General features: G+C 30.4%; 2 protein-coding genes across 3 annotated transcripts; both read left to right on the forward strand.

Moving 5' to 3' along the window:
- The first annotated feature begins 5 nt into the window (after nucleotides 1-5).
- On the forward strand, nucleotides 6-10,739 carry LOC126871785 (dnaJ homolog subfamily C member 13). 2 transcript variants are annotated; one of them, XM_050630988.1, is made up of 18 exons: nucleotides 6-371; nucleotides 881-1,148; nucleotides 2,197-3,042; nucleotides 3,410-3,853; nucleotides 3,947-4,357; nucleotides 4,455-5,020; nucleotides 5,144-6,059; nucleotides 6,134-6,490; nucleotides 6,572-6,763; nucleotides 6,843-7,355; nucleotides 7,446-8,024; nucleotides 8,098-8,527; nucleotides 8,598-8,880; nucleotides 8,956-9,169; nucleotides 9,238-9,423; nucleotides 9,499-9,639; nucleotides 9,714-9,954; nucleotides 10,041-10,739. In XM_050630988.1, the coding sequence occupies exons 1-18, from the start codon at nucleotides 304-306 to the stop codon at nucleotides 10,154-10,156; spliced, it is 6,771 nt and encodes a 2,256-aa protein (XP_050486945.1). In that variant the 5' UTR covers nucleotides 6-303; the 3' UTR covers nucleotides 10,157-10,739. The 2 variants fall into 2 exon arrangements, with proteins under 2 accessions (XP_050486945.1, XP_050486946.1); XM_050630989.1 differs by having other exon boundaries at nucleotides 3,485-3,853.
- A 1,637-nt stretch (nucleotides 10,740-12,376) lies between these two features.
- LOC126871795 (zinc finger protein 567-like) lies at nucleotides 12,377-16,346 on the forward strand. Its single transcript, XM_050631029.1, has 6 exons — nucleotides 12,377-12,541; nucleotides 13,124-13,226; nucleotides 13,446-14,001; nucleotides 14,087-15,078; nucleotides 15,165-15,390; nucleotides 15,487-16,346. The coding sequence occupies exons 2-6, from the start codon at nucleotides 13,132-13,134 to the stop codon at nucleotides 16,264-16,266; spliced, it is 2,649 nt and encodes an 882-aa protein (XP_050486986.1). The 5' UTR covers nucleotides 12,377-12,541; nucleotides 13,124-13,131; the 3' UTR covers nucleotides 16,267-16,346.
- The last annotated feature ends 130 nt before the right edge of the window (nucleotides 16,347-16,476 follow it).

Below are 16,476 nucleotides of genomic sequence, written 5' to 3' on the forward strand. Positions count from 1 at the left end.
CGAGCATCATGGCCGCTCCCAGTCCAATGGAGCCGTCGAAAATGTCATTAGTCGGCTAAAATGCGATTAAATAGTGCCTAAATATCATTCGCTAATACGCCAAACATAAACATTGCGTACGTGATTCAGATTTACTTTGTGTTTCTCGTATCTGTCATTTTGAAAATGACTCTGCTGTGATTCATTTTCAATTCGTATGCGAATGTCCCTCCTACGCTACGCATCTTTCACAAACAGTAACCAGTGTTTTGTTAAAGCATTATTTATAATAATAAACACGCTGCATTGTCAGGACATGTTACAATGATGCCGATAAAGGATAACCAGGATGTGGCATGTTTTCTGGTCACAAAACATTCATGGAAAGGAAAGTAAGTTCGCGTTTTTTAGTTCTTACTACTTGTCAAAAACTATCCGTTTTATGGATAATAATATACGTACAATGGGCAATAAAATAGGTACACACGATTTAAAGCATCGTAAATTAGTTATGAAAAGTGGAATTGCTATTATATGGTGTACATGTGTTTTTGCTGTGTATATTTTAAATAAAACAAGAACCTAACGCTGGATTGTCTGGGATACAATAATACAAGGAAAAATAGTTAAATAAGAATCACATGTTATATATTTGTATCTTCCAATGAAAAGATTGTAATACTATCATATTATAAACACATATTAATATTATAATATATTTCTAACATATTTTGACATTCAATATCATAACAGAATATAATTAAACATATTGAAATTAAGTAATTTCTATGCTTACTTATTTTTAACATACATATCACCTTATTATATGGAACCTAATATAAATTAATATATTTTTATCTCAAATAAATATTAAAAATCTTATTTAATGCTTATACAACAGGTACAAACGTATCTTTTCTATTGGATCCATGGGTATAACAACATATAATCCTACTACATTAGAAGTTACAAATAAATGGGAATACTTAGATTTTATAAGTGTGCAACCAACAAACAGAAATCAATTAGGTCTGCATGAATTTAGTATAACAATGCGCAAAGAACGAAAAATTGACAATATGAAATTTAGTTCAGAATACAGAGCTCATTTATTAACTGAAGCTCTGAAATATAGAAACCAATTTGCTGAGAAACCTAAAGAAATTTTGGTGAGTTATATATTCTTTATATAACACTTCTTGGAAAAGATGCTATTAAAATTTAATCAAACCTGTTATCAACCTAGCCATATGGTTAATATATATGTGATAGTCTGTAGTATATTTGTTTACAGTTATCTGTACAACTAATACATGCAATACCATTTATATCAATCTATATAATATCTACTAATTGTAATTCAATATTTTTATCAAATCATCCTATTGAATTTTGTAATTATATAAAATATTCAAAATAAAACAATAAATGGTAATTATATAAAAGAGGGTACATTAAAAAAAGTTACATTAGTATTAAAATTTTTGTAAATAAAAATGCAAAAAGTAATCAAAATATCTTATTAAGTTTCTCTCATGAAGTCAAGCAACTTTCATCTAAAACACTGTTTTATATTTCTCATACTTGCATAAATAATCACATGTATATATTTAAAATGGACATACTGTATAATTATGAAAGCTTATGAATAAAAATATTAAGGTTTCTACATAAAAAAAAGAATTTTAGAAAAATTATTAATATTTCTTTGTAACTTTTTCTAATTGAACAATTGATAAATCTTTTGCCAGTTGACTGCCCTAATTAAAAGCAGTAATTTTTATCCTAAAATTTTTTCTTCTTCTTACTTGCAGTTTGCGAGTTACAATATAAAATCGAAAAATAGCCAAATTTTCAGGGGTCAATATCACTTTTGCAATGAGTTTGGGTAGCAAAAAAATTGCGTTATATATAACTATATATACGAACACACATGTAATATCATCATATCCATAGATAAAGCTAATCCAAACCTAACTCACATTAAGATAAAAAATAACAAAAGTATTTTTATCAATATCTCGGAAATTAAAGCACTGCGATGGTTATATCTATAGGAAAATCTTGTTCAGAATCATGGTCATAACATATATTTGAAAATCATTGAAATTGGTGAGATGTACCCTTTTCTATATAACTGCTCAATAAATAAACTATTATGTTCGCCATTTTCAATGTGTACTGTATTTATTAAATTAATATTTTCATTTTCTCTAGAGGTATCAAGCTTATAAACATCATTGGTCTGATACAAGATTACCTGTTGTGTTAGAAGTGACACCATATAGTCTTGACCAATTAGATCCAGCAACCAATATGGTATTAGCCAGTTATTGTTATAAAGATTTTGAAGGAATTCTTACAATGAAAGATTATTCTAATGGATTTGTAATTGTATGTGGTGGATTTGGACGCTTACATCTTTTTGCTTCTCAACACATGGAAGAAATTAAAAAAAAGCTGCTGGAATCAGCTATGAACAATTTAGGTATCAGCATAAAAGTTTTGAAAGAACCAATCAAATTAGATGATTTTGTTGCTCAGAGGTTGGGTAAATTTAGTGCTGATGAACATATAACAAGTGTATCAGAATTTACTGTTCATAAGTATTCATCTAGACATATAGATCCTCAGAGAAGAACTCTTTGTCTTTCTGATACTTGTTTATTGGAAAGAGATCCTCAAACGTATAATATTTGTACTCTTAGACCTCTGTCAGATATTTTTGCGTTGATTCGTGACAATGAAAATCCACAATTATTTACTATACAGTATCTCAATGGTCAAACACGTAGTTATACTGCAACGGATAGAGATTCTTTGTTAGCTTCCTTATTGGATGGAGTTAGAGCATCTGGTAATAGAGATGTTCATGTCAGAATGTATCCAGTACCTAGGGGCAAAAGACTTGGACCTCTTAATTTACCTGTTGATGAAGAAGTTGAAACATCTCATGTTAAGTTTCTTCAACAACCACCAAGTGGACGTAGTTTTGCTGAAATTTTGGAAAGATTTAATGCAAATATTCCCTACAGTGGTCTTAATTACTCTGTTACACAAGATGTAAGACATATTCCCTATATTTAATATTGTATATATATATATACATATATATAATATTAAATTTCTATATGATTATCAAATATAAAAATGAATATTGTGCAGTGCATTAAAGCGGTGATAGTTTATTAAATTTGAATTAAATAGTATTAAATTTTATTAAAATGTATGTGTGATACAAAATAATACATTATACTTATCTTTGCAGATTGGAATAAATTGAATAAATATTTATGTAAAAAGTTGTTTCTAATATTTTGTATTTTCTATTTCTTTTTTATTTACAATAATAAATAGATCATATTGATCATATTGTATAGATGAATAGATTATATAGTAATCTGAATAGATATTTTCTTTTTTTGTCTAGGATGTTGTACCGCTTGAATGGACTGCAACAACATTACAACTTCACATATACCATTTGATGAATAACTACTTACAGGGTCTTTTTACTGAAAATAAAGATAAAATTATTCTTGGTGCTTTAAATGCATTGGTCAATAAGGAATTAGAAACAAACAGTGAAATAGAAGCACAATTCCATGCTATAAGGAGATTGGTTGCTAGCAAAATTGGTTTTACTGCATTTACAACTCTTCTTGGATTTAGAGAAGCTATTGGACATAAAGTTGTGAAAGCTTTGAAAAGACAAGATTATGGTGTAACACAAGCTGCTATAGATTGTATTTGTGCTCTCATGCAACCAATGCATGATGATTGTGATTTAAGACAAGAACAGTTAAATAAAAGTAGCCTTCTCAGTAGTAATAAATTTTTGGAAAATTTACTTGATATGTGGATTAACCATATAGTAAGTGTGAAAATATTAATCTTATCTTCATTTTCTTAACAATAGTAGTTACTGTCCTGTAGTATGCTAACATTGTTCCTATGAATATTTCAGAATCATGGTACAGGTGCTCTGGTAGTCTCTGCCATGCTTGACCTCTTAACTTTTGCTCTGTGTGTACCGTATAGTGAAACGACCGATGGTAAACACTTCGATAATCTTCTAGAAATGGTCGCTGCAAGAGGAAGATCGCTTTTTAAACTGTTCCAACATCCGTCGCTAGCTATTGTTAAAGGTGCTGGGTTAATAATGAGAGCGATTATCGAAGAAGGTGCACCAGAAGTGGCTGCAAAAATGCAAGAACTTGCTCTTGCGGAAGGAGCTTTACCGAGACATCTATTAAATAGTCTTTTTACTGTTGGTACTGATGGTAGACTGTTGACACATAGACAATTGTGTAGACATCTTGTAGGACTTTGGGTTACAGGACATCCTACAGCTATGGGACTGTTGAAAAGGATTATGGTAAATTAGCATTATTGACTGAACTTATATAATATCATTTTCATTTAATTACAAAAATGGAAGTATCTAAGTTTGTATTCATTATGCATTTATACAGCCTGTTGGTTTATTAAATTACTTAGACTCCGATGAAAAAGTACCCGATTCGTTTCTTGAGAAAGAACGATTGAACAATCGTGATAATTTAAAGATAGCTATAGATCACGCATCAAAAAATAAGAAAAGCCCACAGTGGATTGCGATCGAACGTCAAATGCGTGTAGTTGAAAAACATGTAGAACATGCTCTTCAACACTGGGGAGCTAGGATTGGGATCGAACGTAAAGAGAAAATCAAAGAACGTCCGATAGTATTAAGAAAACGCAGAGAAAGAATTAAATCAGAAGCAAATTGGAATTTGTTTTATTATAAGTTCAATCAGGATCATTCACTGCCGAATTTAATTTGGAATCATAAAACACGTGAAGAATTAAGAACCGCGCTTGAGAATGAAATTCGCGCGTTCAGTTCTGACAAAGATTTAGCAGGAGGAACCCTAATTGCTTGGAATCATAGAGAATTTGAAGTACAGTATCAGTGCCTGTCAGATGAAGTGAAAATCGGTGATTATTATTTAAGGCTTTTGTTGGAAAAAGATAGTCCAGACAGTCCAATAAGAAAATCGTATGTATGACAGAATTTTAATTGTTGTGATTACAATTCAGATTATATTAAATTTATTTCTTAAATTTTCTCACATGTATCATGTTGTGCAGATGAAGTAATAAATTGTTATTTTCGTCACAGATATGAATTTTTTAACGACTTGTACCATAGATTCATATTAACAACAAAAGTCGAAATGAAGTGCCTTTGCTTGCAAGCAATGACTATAGTATATGAACGATACTATGAAGATATTGGTCCATTTTCGGATACAAAATATATTGTAGGAATGCTGGAACGTTGTACAGATAGAATGGAACGTGATAGATTAGTCATGTTCATAAATAAACTTATATTACATAGAAGAAATGTAAAAGATATAATGGATCAAAACGGAGTACGCACATTAGTCGATCTCTTAACTTTGGCTCATTTACACACATCTAGAGCAGTTGTACCTACACAAACTAATGTAATAGAAGCAGGACCACAGCAACAACAGATTATGGAAAAAGAATGGTATTACAATGACGGAGATCAGCGGAAAGGTCCTATAAGTTTGAAAGATTTAAAGGAATTGTATCATACAAATCAGATTACATACAAAACGAAAGTTTGGGCACAAGGATTAGACGGATGGCGAATGATCTCGCAAGTTCCGCAATTAAAATGGACATTAGTCGCGAAAGGGACACCAGTAATAAATGAAAGTGAATTAGCAACATTGATTCTAAATATTTTAATCAAAATGTGCGAGTATTTTCCAAGTAGAGACGTTGATGACGCGGTAATTAGGCCTCTGCCGCGCATGAAGCGGTTATTATCGGATCTTCAGTGCCTACCTCATATTGTTCAACTTTTATTAACGTTTGACCCGGTTTTAGTTGAAAAAGTAGCTACTTTATTATGTGAAATAATGCGAGATAACGCAGATGTTTCGAAAATTTATCTTACTGGTGTCTTCTATTTCATATTAATGTACACTGGTTCAAACGTTTTACCGATAGCGAGATTTTTACAGTTAACTCATACGAAACAGGCATTTAGGAGTGATGATGTAAGTATGAAATTTATATTTTTGCTAACTGACAAAACAGATCAGTTGTCTCACATAATATTTTAATATCATAGAATGTATCATCAGACATCATGCAACGGAGTATTCTTGGACAACTTTTACCTGATGCAATGGTTAGCTATTTAGAAAATCATGGCGCGGAAAAATTTGCGCAAATATTTCTTGGTGATTACGATACACCAGAAGCAATATGGAATGCTGAAATGAGAAGAATGCTTATTGAAAAAATAGCAACGCATATAGCAGATTTCTCACCAAAATTAAGAAGCCATACTATGGCTAGATATCAATACATTGCTATACCTGCGATAAGGTATCCACAATTAGAGAAGGAATTATTCTGTCAAATATTTTATCTAAGACATCTTTGTGATACTGTAAAATTCCCACAGTGGCCTATTCCTGAACCGGTAAGTCAATAGTAAATGATTTAAAAATATCTACTTATTAATTCTTAAAATATATTTAAAATAATAATACATAATTTTTAGGTACATTTATTGAAAGATGTGTTAGATGCATGGAAGAAAGAAGTAGAAAAGAAACCACCACTGATGACAATGGATGAAGCTTATAAAGCCCTTCAATTGTCCAGTGGAAAACAACATAATGAGGCTGAAGTTAGAAAATCATATTATAAACTTGCGCAAATGTATCACCCTGATAAAAATCCACAAGGCAGAGTAAGTTGTATCAAATTCTATGTACATTAGCAACATATAAACGTATTAAATTCTTCATAGAAGTGTTTTCTGTTCATAGGATAAATTCGAAGCTGTTAATCAGGCATACGAATTTTTATGTAGCCGAAGTTGTTGGTCGACTGACGGTCCAAATCCTGATAACATAGTGCTTATTTTAAGAACACAGAGCATTCTCTTCCATAGATATTCCGACGAACTTAGACCTTACAAATACGCAGGTTACCCGCAGTTAATTAAAACAATCAAACTAGAAACAGACGATGAGCAATTATTCTCAAAATCCGCGCCATTATTGGCAGCCGCTAGCGAACTTGCATATCACACAGTACACTGTTCTGCATTAAACGCGGAAGAACTTCGCAGAGAAGGAGGATTAGATGTTTTATTAGAAGCTTATACACGATGTGTTTCTGTCCTAAATAAATCGAGTAAACTTAATGATATAGCAGTGCAGGTATGCATGCATATCACTAGATGCTTCTCGGTTGCTGGGTCCTTTAGGGGCTGCAAAGATAGGATTATTGAACTACCACAATTAGTTAAAGACCTCTGTAGAATATTACACTTCAAGGTTAGTACTAGCAATTTTGAAAACATTGTTAAAAAATCACTATTAATATTATATATATTTTTTAATTATTATAATGATATACATTTACAGCATTTAACAAAATTATGTTCGGTGGCAACAGAATGTGTTTCTTCCCTTGCCACGGATAGTGCATTACAAATGCAACTTTTACAGTCTGGTGCTTTATGGCATTTATTATTATTTATGTTTAATTACGATTACACGTTGGAAGAAGGTGGCGTTGAAAGAAATCAAGACGAAAATCGTCAGGAAGTGGCAAATAATTTAGCGAAATTAGCAGTTCGAGCATGTGCAAGATTAGGTGGTTACATGACAGGAGAGAATGAAACACCTGTTAATCCTGTTACTGTTGCCGCGTTAGAAAGTTTATTAACGCCTTATCTAGCTCGTCAACTCTCGAAGGATAAACCGGAAGAAATATTAAAAATCCTAAACTCGAATTGCTCCAATCCATATTTGATTTGGGATAACGGAACAAGAGCAGAATTGAACGAATACTTGGAAGCTAAACGACAAGAAAGATTAAATGGCAATGATAGTTTTGAACATGATTTTAGTGACTTTAAATATAGCGTTCATGCCGATGAACTTATTATTGGAGAAATATTTGTAAAAGTATACAATGAACAACCCAATTTCCCTATAGAGGTAATTTAACATTATGTAATATTTTTCCGATGAAAAAATTATTTTTACTTAAAACAAACAAATATTTTTTCAGAACCCCAAAAGTTTTACAATTAATGTACTTGACTTTTTGTCTGAATCGTCAAAATATTTGACATCAATGGGCAATATGGCATTAGCTAAGAAGGATCAAGAGAAATTGGAACATATTGTTATGTCTTTAGAAGCATTAAAAAATGTTATAAAAAATAATCCAGGAATTGAATTACAATGTATAGGGCACTTCAGATTATTATTTGGACTTCTGAGTTGTAATAACTTTAAGTTGATACAGAAAAACGCACTTGAAGTTATTAGTAATGTTACAAAGAACCAAGAATGTGTAGATGATATCGCAGCAAACGAGGTTATAGTACATTTATTATTAGCTTTAAATTCTCTGCAGGAGTGTCAGTTGCTAATATTGGAAACTTTGTATGCTCTGATGAGCTCCACGAAGATCGTAAAAGATGCACTGTCTAAAGGTAAAATTAAACATGAGCCATATCTAAAATTATACCTTTCTTTTCAAAACGAAATTTATGAAAATTTTAGGGGCTGTTGTATACGTTCTTGATCTGTTCTGTAATTCAAGTAACACTCAGATACGCGAAACAGCCGCAGAACTGCTTGGCAAAATGTCATCTGATAAGTTGGCTGGACCAAAAGTAAAACTAGATTTGTCTAGATTTTTACCCAGATTATTTAGTGAAGCTATTAGGGATGCTCCAAAACAATGTGTGCATATGTTTGAAACAAAACACGAGAATCCTGAATTAATATGGGATGATAATGCCAAAGCTAGAGTGTCGAGGATCGTTGGGGAATTAAAAGACGAGTACATAAACATTTTTTAAAAATATTTATTTTCTTGTTTAATTACATTCGTCTAAAGCAAAATAAATTTTTTCAGATATTACATGTTACAAAGACGAAATTCCAATGCAATATTAAAGTTACCTGATACTCAAAGTAATATTGATATCGCAACAAATGAACCCGCAGTCGGAGGTGTATATCTTAGATTATTTATAGCCAGTCCCGCATGGGCTCTTAGGAAACCTAAGGAATTTTTAAGCGAACTTATGGATACGACGTTAGCCCTTATGTCCAAGGAGAAAACTGATGTAAGTGTACACTTTGGTGTGTTGTAGTATATGTGTATATTGATTAATTTAATAATATCCTTAAATAGTCGGATATGTTGGAATTAACAACACAAGCGCTAGTAAATTTACTTCAAGCACAACCAAGTTTAGCAGATCAAGTTCCATCATTAGGACACATACCTAGACTATGCCGACAAATGTCAATGCAAAACAATCAACCATCTGTATATAAAACTGCGATATTAATACTTCATCAATTAGCAGCAAGCGAGGTGAGTTCGTTGACTTTTCTTTATGAAATATTAAATAGTATTTAATATCAACAACACTAATTAATAATCTTACAGATTTGTATATCATCTATTTGTCAAACAGAATGCATAAGTCCACTGAAACATGCTATGCAATCTAGACGAGATATGATAGCAATAGCGTGCGAAACGCTGAATAGATTATTTTCGACTAACGAGGATAGACTTATAAAACAGGTAAATACAAGACATCAAATATTATTTCTATCAGTATTATAAATTCAAGATTTGTTGTTAACTGTTCCTTATAGGCACTGGACGCTGAAATGGTACCTTATTTGTTAAATATACTAGAAGGACGGTTAGACGTAATTGAAAACCCTGCAACTGCTAAAGCTCAAATAGTCAAAGCTTTAAAAGCAATGACTAGAAGCTTGTTGCTGGGTGAGAAAGTAAATGCGATACTAGAGAAGTCAAGTGTCTGGGCGGAATACAAAGATCAGCGACATGATCTGTTTATTTCTAATACAACTAATTCTGGTTACCTTACTGGTACGATATACATATCAATCATTTTCATTTCTATATTAGATATAATATATTTACACATACGAATGTAATAATAATATAATATATAGCTGGAACGCCGGTGTCTGCTGGTTATTTAACGGCTGGACCCAGTACCACATTAACCACCGGCCCACCCCCAGTCGACAAAGAAGATAGTTTAATTAATAGAAATGATAGTATCTGATATAGGTAGCATCGTAATTAAAAAAAAAAAAGGAAGGAAATAGGCAGTAAGAATGCCACTTCTGGAAATTCCTATTGGTAAATCGGTAAATCGGTACCGATGTAAAGACTACATTGCCTGTGATTTTTGGCTCCTTAAGATAAGGAATTTATCAAACGAATAATGTTTTTGTTGAATTTACATTTATATTAAGATTATCACAATACAATGATACTTTTTATTATGCTATATAGGCAAATTATATAATTATGTCAGATATGTCATTCTTTACAGAGACATCATCGTGTGGCAAAAGATAGTATTCAATGAAAGTCTATTACTAAACAAATTTTTCTAGAAAATATCCCTCGAATAAAAAATCTCCCTCGTCGATTGTAAAAATTTTCTAGACAGCGTTTCATTTTGTACTTAGCAAATCTTCTGACACGATTTTTCATCTTATTGTGACAAACGAACTTACATTCCTGGCGAATGAAGGAATAATACGTTCGATGTTTAGCGTTGTTGCTGTATCTGAATGTGATTAATATTACTTGGAGAGATTTTTAAATACTTACTAATAAATACAATATATACATATGAACTTGGTCCAACTTCAACTGCTCGGTGTCCCATGTATCAACGAAAATTTTATTGTTTAAATTACCATCAACATTATATAAAAACATTAAATTTATATTTGTTGAATGTATCTTCACGATCTAATCGCATTTTTTGATATGGCAAAATGCTTTCATTTTTTATATACATTAAAAAATTCAAGAGCGTTTAAGTATGTAATACACATAAAAGCACAAATGCGTTATTTTCATTCATTTTAAAAAGTAACAAAAATGTAACTGTATGAAAATGATTTATCATTATTTCTTCACGGTAATTTCACGTTACATTGTTTTCTTCAGAAATCTTATAAGAAAACACGACAATTACGAGCGTATATCGAACGTCTACAACAAATCAAACAATTATAAGAAATTTTAAACATACATAATCTTAAAACAAAATCGGTTATATATTTTAAAGCGATATTCATTCATTATTTCAATATACAATATATGAATGTATATCCTTTACTTTTGAAATGTTACACATATATGTATATATACACACACACGTATATTGTACTTTGTTATACATATAGCTTGTTTTATGTAAGCTTAAGGCCGAAAAAAAGCGCTAAAACTTCTCGGTGATACTAAACGAGGATCTATCGAATGGATTAGATTCCATGAGTAGGAAGTTCCTCTTTTTCATATCAATTTCTAGTATTCTAACAAAGCGATCATTCAGCAAATACGGGCGGACATCCGTAGAACTTAGGAATATAAAACAAAAGTAAAAGAAAAAGAAACACGCTACGCGTTGTATTTTACTTGCCATCCACCAGTATTGTAATATACTTTTGCTACTTTGAATCGATAAGTTGAGTGTTCACGGCGTTAATCAAGCAACAAAACTACGTAACGAAGACACAAAAATGCTAAAAGTAATAGTTCCTCTGATAGCAAGAATGTAATATGTAATGAATGTAGGAATGTTCACGTGTCTGATGGACGGGACATAAAACAGTATTTCTATACCTGCACTTCTATAACAAAGGCGAACAACTAAGTTCCTTTTAGACTTCAAACCTTCGTTTCCGGCAAACTGTAAATTTATGAAATATTTACAATTCTTTCGTCACCGTGTACTTGACTTATCGATCGAATCTTCTTTTAGACAAATGGGAAAAGAAACAAAGTTATTAGTGATATAAAAAATAAAGAGATCGAAACGTTAATCATAACGAAATACAAAAAGAGTATAAAAACTGATTGCCATGTTCTTGCTGTACTTTGTGTAATATTGTTACTGACAGTCGAGCAACGGTGTGAACAAATATGGAAGAGCCTTAGTCATTTTTATGTATTTGCACCTGAGTTCTTAAGATTGAGAATAAGATATTGTATATAAACAGACAGACACACATACATACATATATACATATATATATATACATATATATATATGAAAGAAGTTATACCACAAATTATTGTACGTATAATTAGAAAATAAATGATTTTGCACATGGTACGATCGACTGTAAAACGACGTGATTTTTCTAATTTCATTGTCGTGTTTGTAAACACTATTTTAACGAATTGTGGAAAATTTGCCATTTTTTAGATATACATATGTTATTATTGTTAATGCATACGTCCATATTTAAGCATTTGTTGTCGGACTGATAGGAAATTAATTTGTCTAGACTGTTTTTGAATTGAGTAAACATAGGTCTACTGTGAAGCCGTGCATTCCAGCAAGAGAGTGAAACTCGCTTTTTACAATTTTTTTAACTGAGCCTAGGGTGAAAATGTAAACCACACATTTTAAAGATTTATACAGGTATGTATATATCGAAAATTTCATCAAAATGGACTAACATTACTATGAGCTACGAACGGTTAAAAATGGTTGAAATCGCAGTTTTTCACGACTTTTGGCCTAAAATCTAAAGATTCTTACATCTTTGTAACATCATTATTTCCATATCAACCGATTCCGACCAAAATTTAACAATTTCTTAAACTGAATAATATAATACTGAAAAAATGATACCACAAATAACTAGCATTCCGAGTACAACTTCAGATTAGCATAATCTTATATCATATTAATAAGTAGAAAGTAAAACAGAGTTTTATGTGTAAAAATATATAGATAATAATCATCTATGGTAATAATAGAAATTTAATCCTCGGAAGATAAAATCAGTATTCAGTACAAATCGAAAATACCTAGTTAGTTAACGCCATCTTTTAAGTATTGCTAGAATTATAATTTCTGTACATGAAATCATTGTCTGTGATCAAATAACACAGCTACTGACAACATCTCGATAATAAATTTAATATAATAGATTAGTCTATAGATCTAATGAAGAAATTAGCAGAAAAGTACATAAAATTTATCATTTTTAAATTAAAGTGTTCAACATGAAGATAGTTTGCGCTGCCAAAACTTGTAAATACTCTTTGGATAATGAAGACTCGACAAATGTCAAATTCATTCACTTTCCGAACAGTGATACGTAAGTCTTGTCGAATTATAAATTAATCACTACTTAAAAATAATATTTCATTCATTATACTAGTCGTAGTTATACATATTTTTAATTTGCAAGCAAATAATATTTTTCATTATCATAATAATCATTATGTAAAATAATATACTTAATTAGTAGTCTTTCTTTATTTATTGGAAATTAAATATTTTGTTTTATAACTTGTTATAAATTATTTTCTTTCAGTTCAAAAATATGGGCACATCAGTGTGATAGAACGGATCTTCTAATGAAATCTAATGAAGAATTGTATTCAAATTATTATATATGTTCTCATCATATAGAAGATCGTTATTTCATAAATAAGACAGATCCTGTGATAGTAGATCAACATGCTATTCCAACGTTATTTGAATCTGATATTATTGCTGGAAAAGATTCAAAAAATGTCTTTGATAAAAATGAACAAACAGAAATAACTGATAATGTTATGTTATCATATTGTGATATGGATGTTGAAATGGATCAGTATCATGAAATCAGTATTAAATTTTCAAATTTATGTAGAATATGTGAAGAACCATGTTTCGATGGTATAGAAATATTTTCACTGAAAGGAATAGATCTAAGGCTAAGAGAAAAAATAAATTTACATTTACCAATCATGGTTGATATGGAAGATATAATGCCACAGAAATTGTGCATGAATTGTTATAATAAATTAGAAGTTGCACATTCGTTAGTTATAACATCTTTAAGAACAGACATGAGGTTGAAAAAATTTTTGAATATTAATGCAGAAGTAAGTAGCTAGTATATATAACGTAACATTTAACTACTATATATGTATCATAATATTAAGATCAAATGTATATATTATTTTACAGCTAAATTATGATCATAAGTATAGTGCCATAGCAAAAAAGTGTTCCTTAGAAATAGATGAAGAAATGTCTATGAATGAAACAACTGATGTTACACCTGTAGAATTATCTTCTAGCAAAATGAATGAAATTTCTATGAATCAGGAAGTTCCTAAAGAATTTAGTGACTTGGAAAATACCAATATGCAAAAAGATAGTTTTCAAAATAGTATAAGAAAGGAAGTGCAATCTGAATTAAATAGTTTTATTGCATCACATAATGAGGAAATTAAAGAAGATGAATGTACAGATAGACTAACAAAAAATTATTCAGATAATGAAATATTAAATAATGAAATTCAATGCTTGTATTGTAAAAATATGTTTAAAACACAAGAGATGTTTGAAAACCACAAAATGTTGTGTGATGGAGGAGAAATAGTTGTACAGAAGGAAAAAGAAGCTAATAATAATATGAATGATAAAGAATCCAATAATATAAAGATAATGAACTTTCAATTTATAACAAAAACTTGTAATGTTTGTCATGAAAATTTTGAAACTGAGAAACACTTTGTTGAACATAAACTTTCGTATTGTAAATTTCTTCAAGTAAAAGATTATCAAATTACTGATAAAATAATTATGAACAAAGAACAGTGCAATAATCATAAAGATTTCTACAATACCAATAATCCATCAATGGAAACCAATAAAAAATGTGGCCATTGTGGTTTGATTTATATTACTAAAAAGGAATTATTAAATCATATTATGGACTGTCATGAAGGTCAACTTCTATTTAAATGTATCATATGTGATAGAAGCTATGAAAAGTGGTCTAGTTTAGATGTACATGAAGCCACTCACAGAATAGATAAACCTTATTTATGTGATTTATGTGGGAAGAGTTTTAAACATTCCAATAATTTAAGAGGTCATAAAAGAACTCATTTAGATGATTCAAAAAAGAAACGACACATTTGTGACATTTGTGGAAATGCATTCAGATCTAGGTAGCATTTTAAAACTTTTAAGTACTATATCATAAAGTAAATCATTAATTTTGTATTTTTCAATAATTGTTAAATATGTAATTCAGATTTCATTTGGGAGAACATATGAATCAACATAATGGAAATAAACCTTACTCCTGTGAAAAGTGTGGCAAAGCTTTTTACAAAAGAATACAACTAAGACAGCATAAACTTTCTCATGGTTTGAATAAACATGTCTGTCCAATTTGTGGTACAGCTTTCAATCGTAAAGGAAACATGAATACACATCTTAAACGTCATAACAGTGGAAATGGTATATATACATGTAGCGTAAGTATACCATTATTAGAAACAAATTAATAGCATTCGAAATTAATAATTCATAGCATTCAGTATTACGTAAAAACATATGCATTTTATTTCTAGATATGTACACACACATGTAAATCAATGAGTGAGTTAAAGTTACATAGAAAAAAACATATAGAACAAGATACTATAGAAAATATAGAAAAAAAACATATCGATAAACCTACATGGAAATGTAAGAGTTGTGACCGAATATTTTCAACTCGAGCGGTATTATTAAATCATGAACGTACACATAAAGAAGATAAAATAAGTATCGATTGTAATATTTGTGGGAAAAAATTAGCAAGCAAAAATTCTCTGGTGTATCATAAAAAATCCATTCATTCTTCTGAGAGACCGTATATGTGTCAATATTGTGAAGAATCGTTTGTTTCCAAAGAATCACGTCTTATACACGAAAGAATACATACCGGAGAACGTCCTTACGTTTGCAAAATATGTAAAATGGAATACAAATGTTCAAGCAATCTTAATCAACATATAAAAATTCATTCTGGGATTAAGCCTTATATATGTATATATTGTAATAAAAGTTTCACGCGTAGAGGAACGTTAAATGTGCATGAGAGAATACATACTGGAGAGAAACCATTTGCTTGCGAAACGTGTGGTAGAACATTTTCTCAAAAAAATGATATGATCAAGCATACTAAAACACATAATGCCAAATCGTTGTCTTGCGAACAATGCAATGAAGTTTTCACAAGGAAGAAAGATATCCTAAAGCATATTGCTTTGCACGAACAAAATAATCCTATAATTCAGGAGTATGTAGAGATACAACAAGAAATAGAACCTTACAGTGTGGATATAGCATGCTCCGAATTTGAATAATTTTTTTATGTATGAGATAATATAAATATTAGGTACTAAGATAATTTGTGCATGTAGGTACATAAATTTAGTTAACAGATTTCGCCTGCGTTTAGTTTCAATTTCAACTACCGCTGCTAATGTCGTATTTATCTTGAGTCGATAACGTTACATGTGATATGAAGTTGGTAAGGGAATCACCACCATTTTTGTAAATAGTAAAAATTGATT

This window comes from Bombus huntii, chromosome 12 (genome assembly GCF_024542735.1).
Source record: "Bombus huntii isolate Logan2020A chromosome 12, iyBomHunt1.1, whole genome shotgun sequence".
NCBI classification, from domain to species: Eukaryota; Metazoa; Arthropoda; class Insecta; order Hymenoptera; family Apidae; genus Bombus; species Bombus huntii.

Coding starts and splice junctions, on each gene's coding strand:
- LOC126871785 (XM_050630988.1), top strand. CDS start 304: ATGATGCCGATAAAGGATAACCAGGATGTGGCATGTTTTCTGGTCACA. Junction 4,358..4,454: donor GACTGTTGAAAAGGATTATG/GTAAATTAGCAT, acceptor GCATTTATACAG/CCTGTTGGTTTATTAAATTA. Junction 9,955..10,040: donor TAATTCTGGTTACCTTACTG/GTACGATATACA, acceptor TATAATATATAG/CTGGAACGCCGGTGTCTGCT.
- LOC126871795 (XM_050631029.1), top strand. CDS start 13,132: ATGAAGATAGTTTGCGCTGCCAAAACTTGTAAATACTCTTTGGATAAT. Junction 13,227..13,445: donor CACTTTCCGAACAGTGATAC/GTAAGTCTTGTC, acceptor ATTTTCTTTCAG/TTCAAAAATATGGGCACATC. Junction 15,079..15,164: donor GGAAATGCATTCAGATCTAG/GTAGCATTTTAA, acceptor TATGTAATTCAG/ATTTCATTTGGGAGAACATA.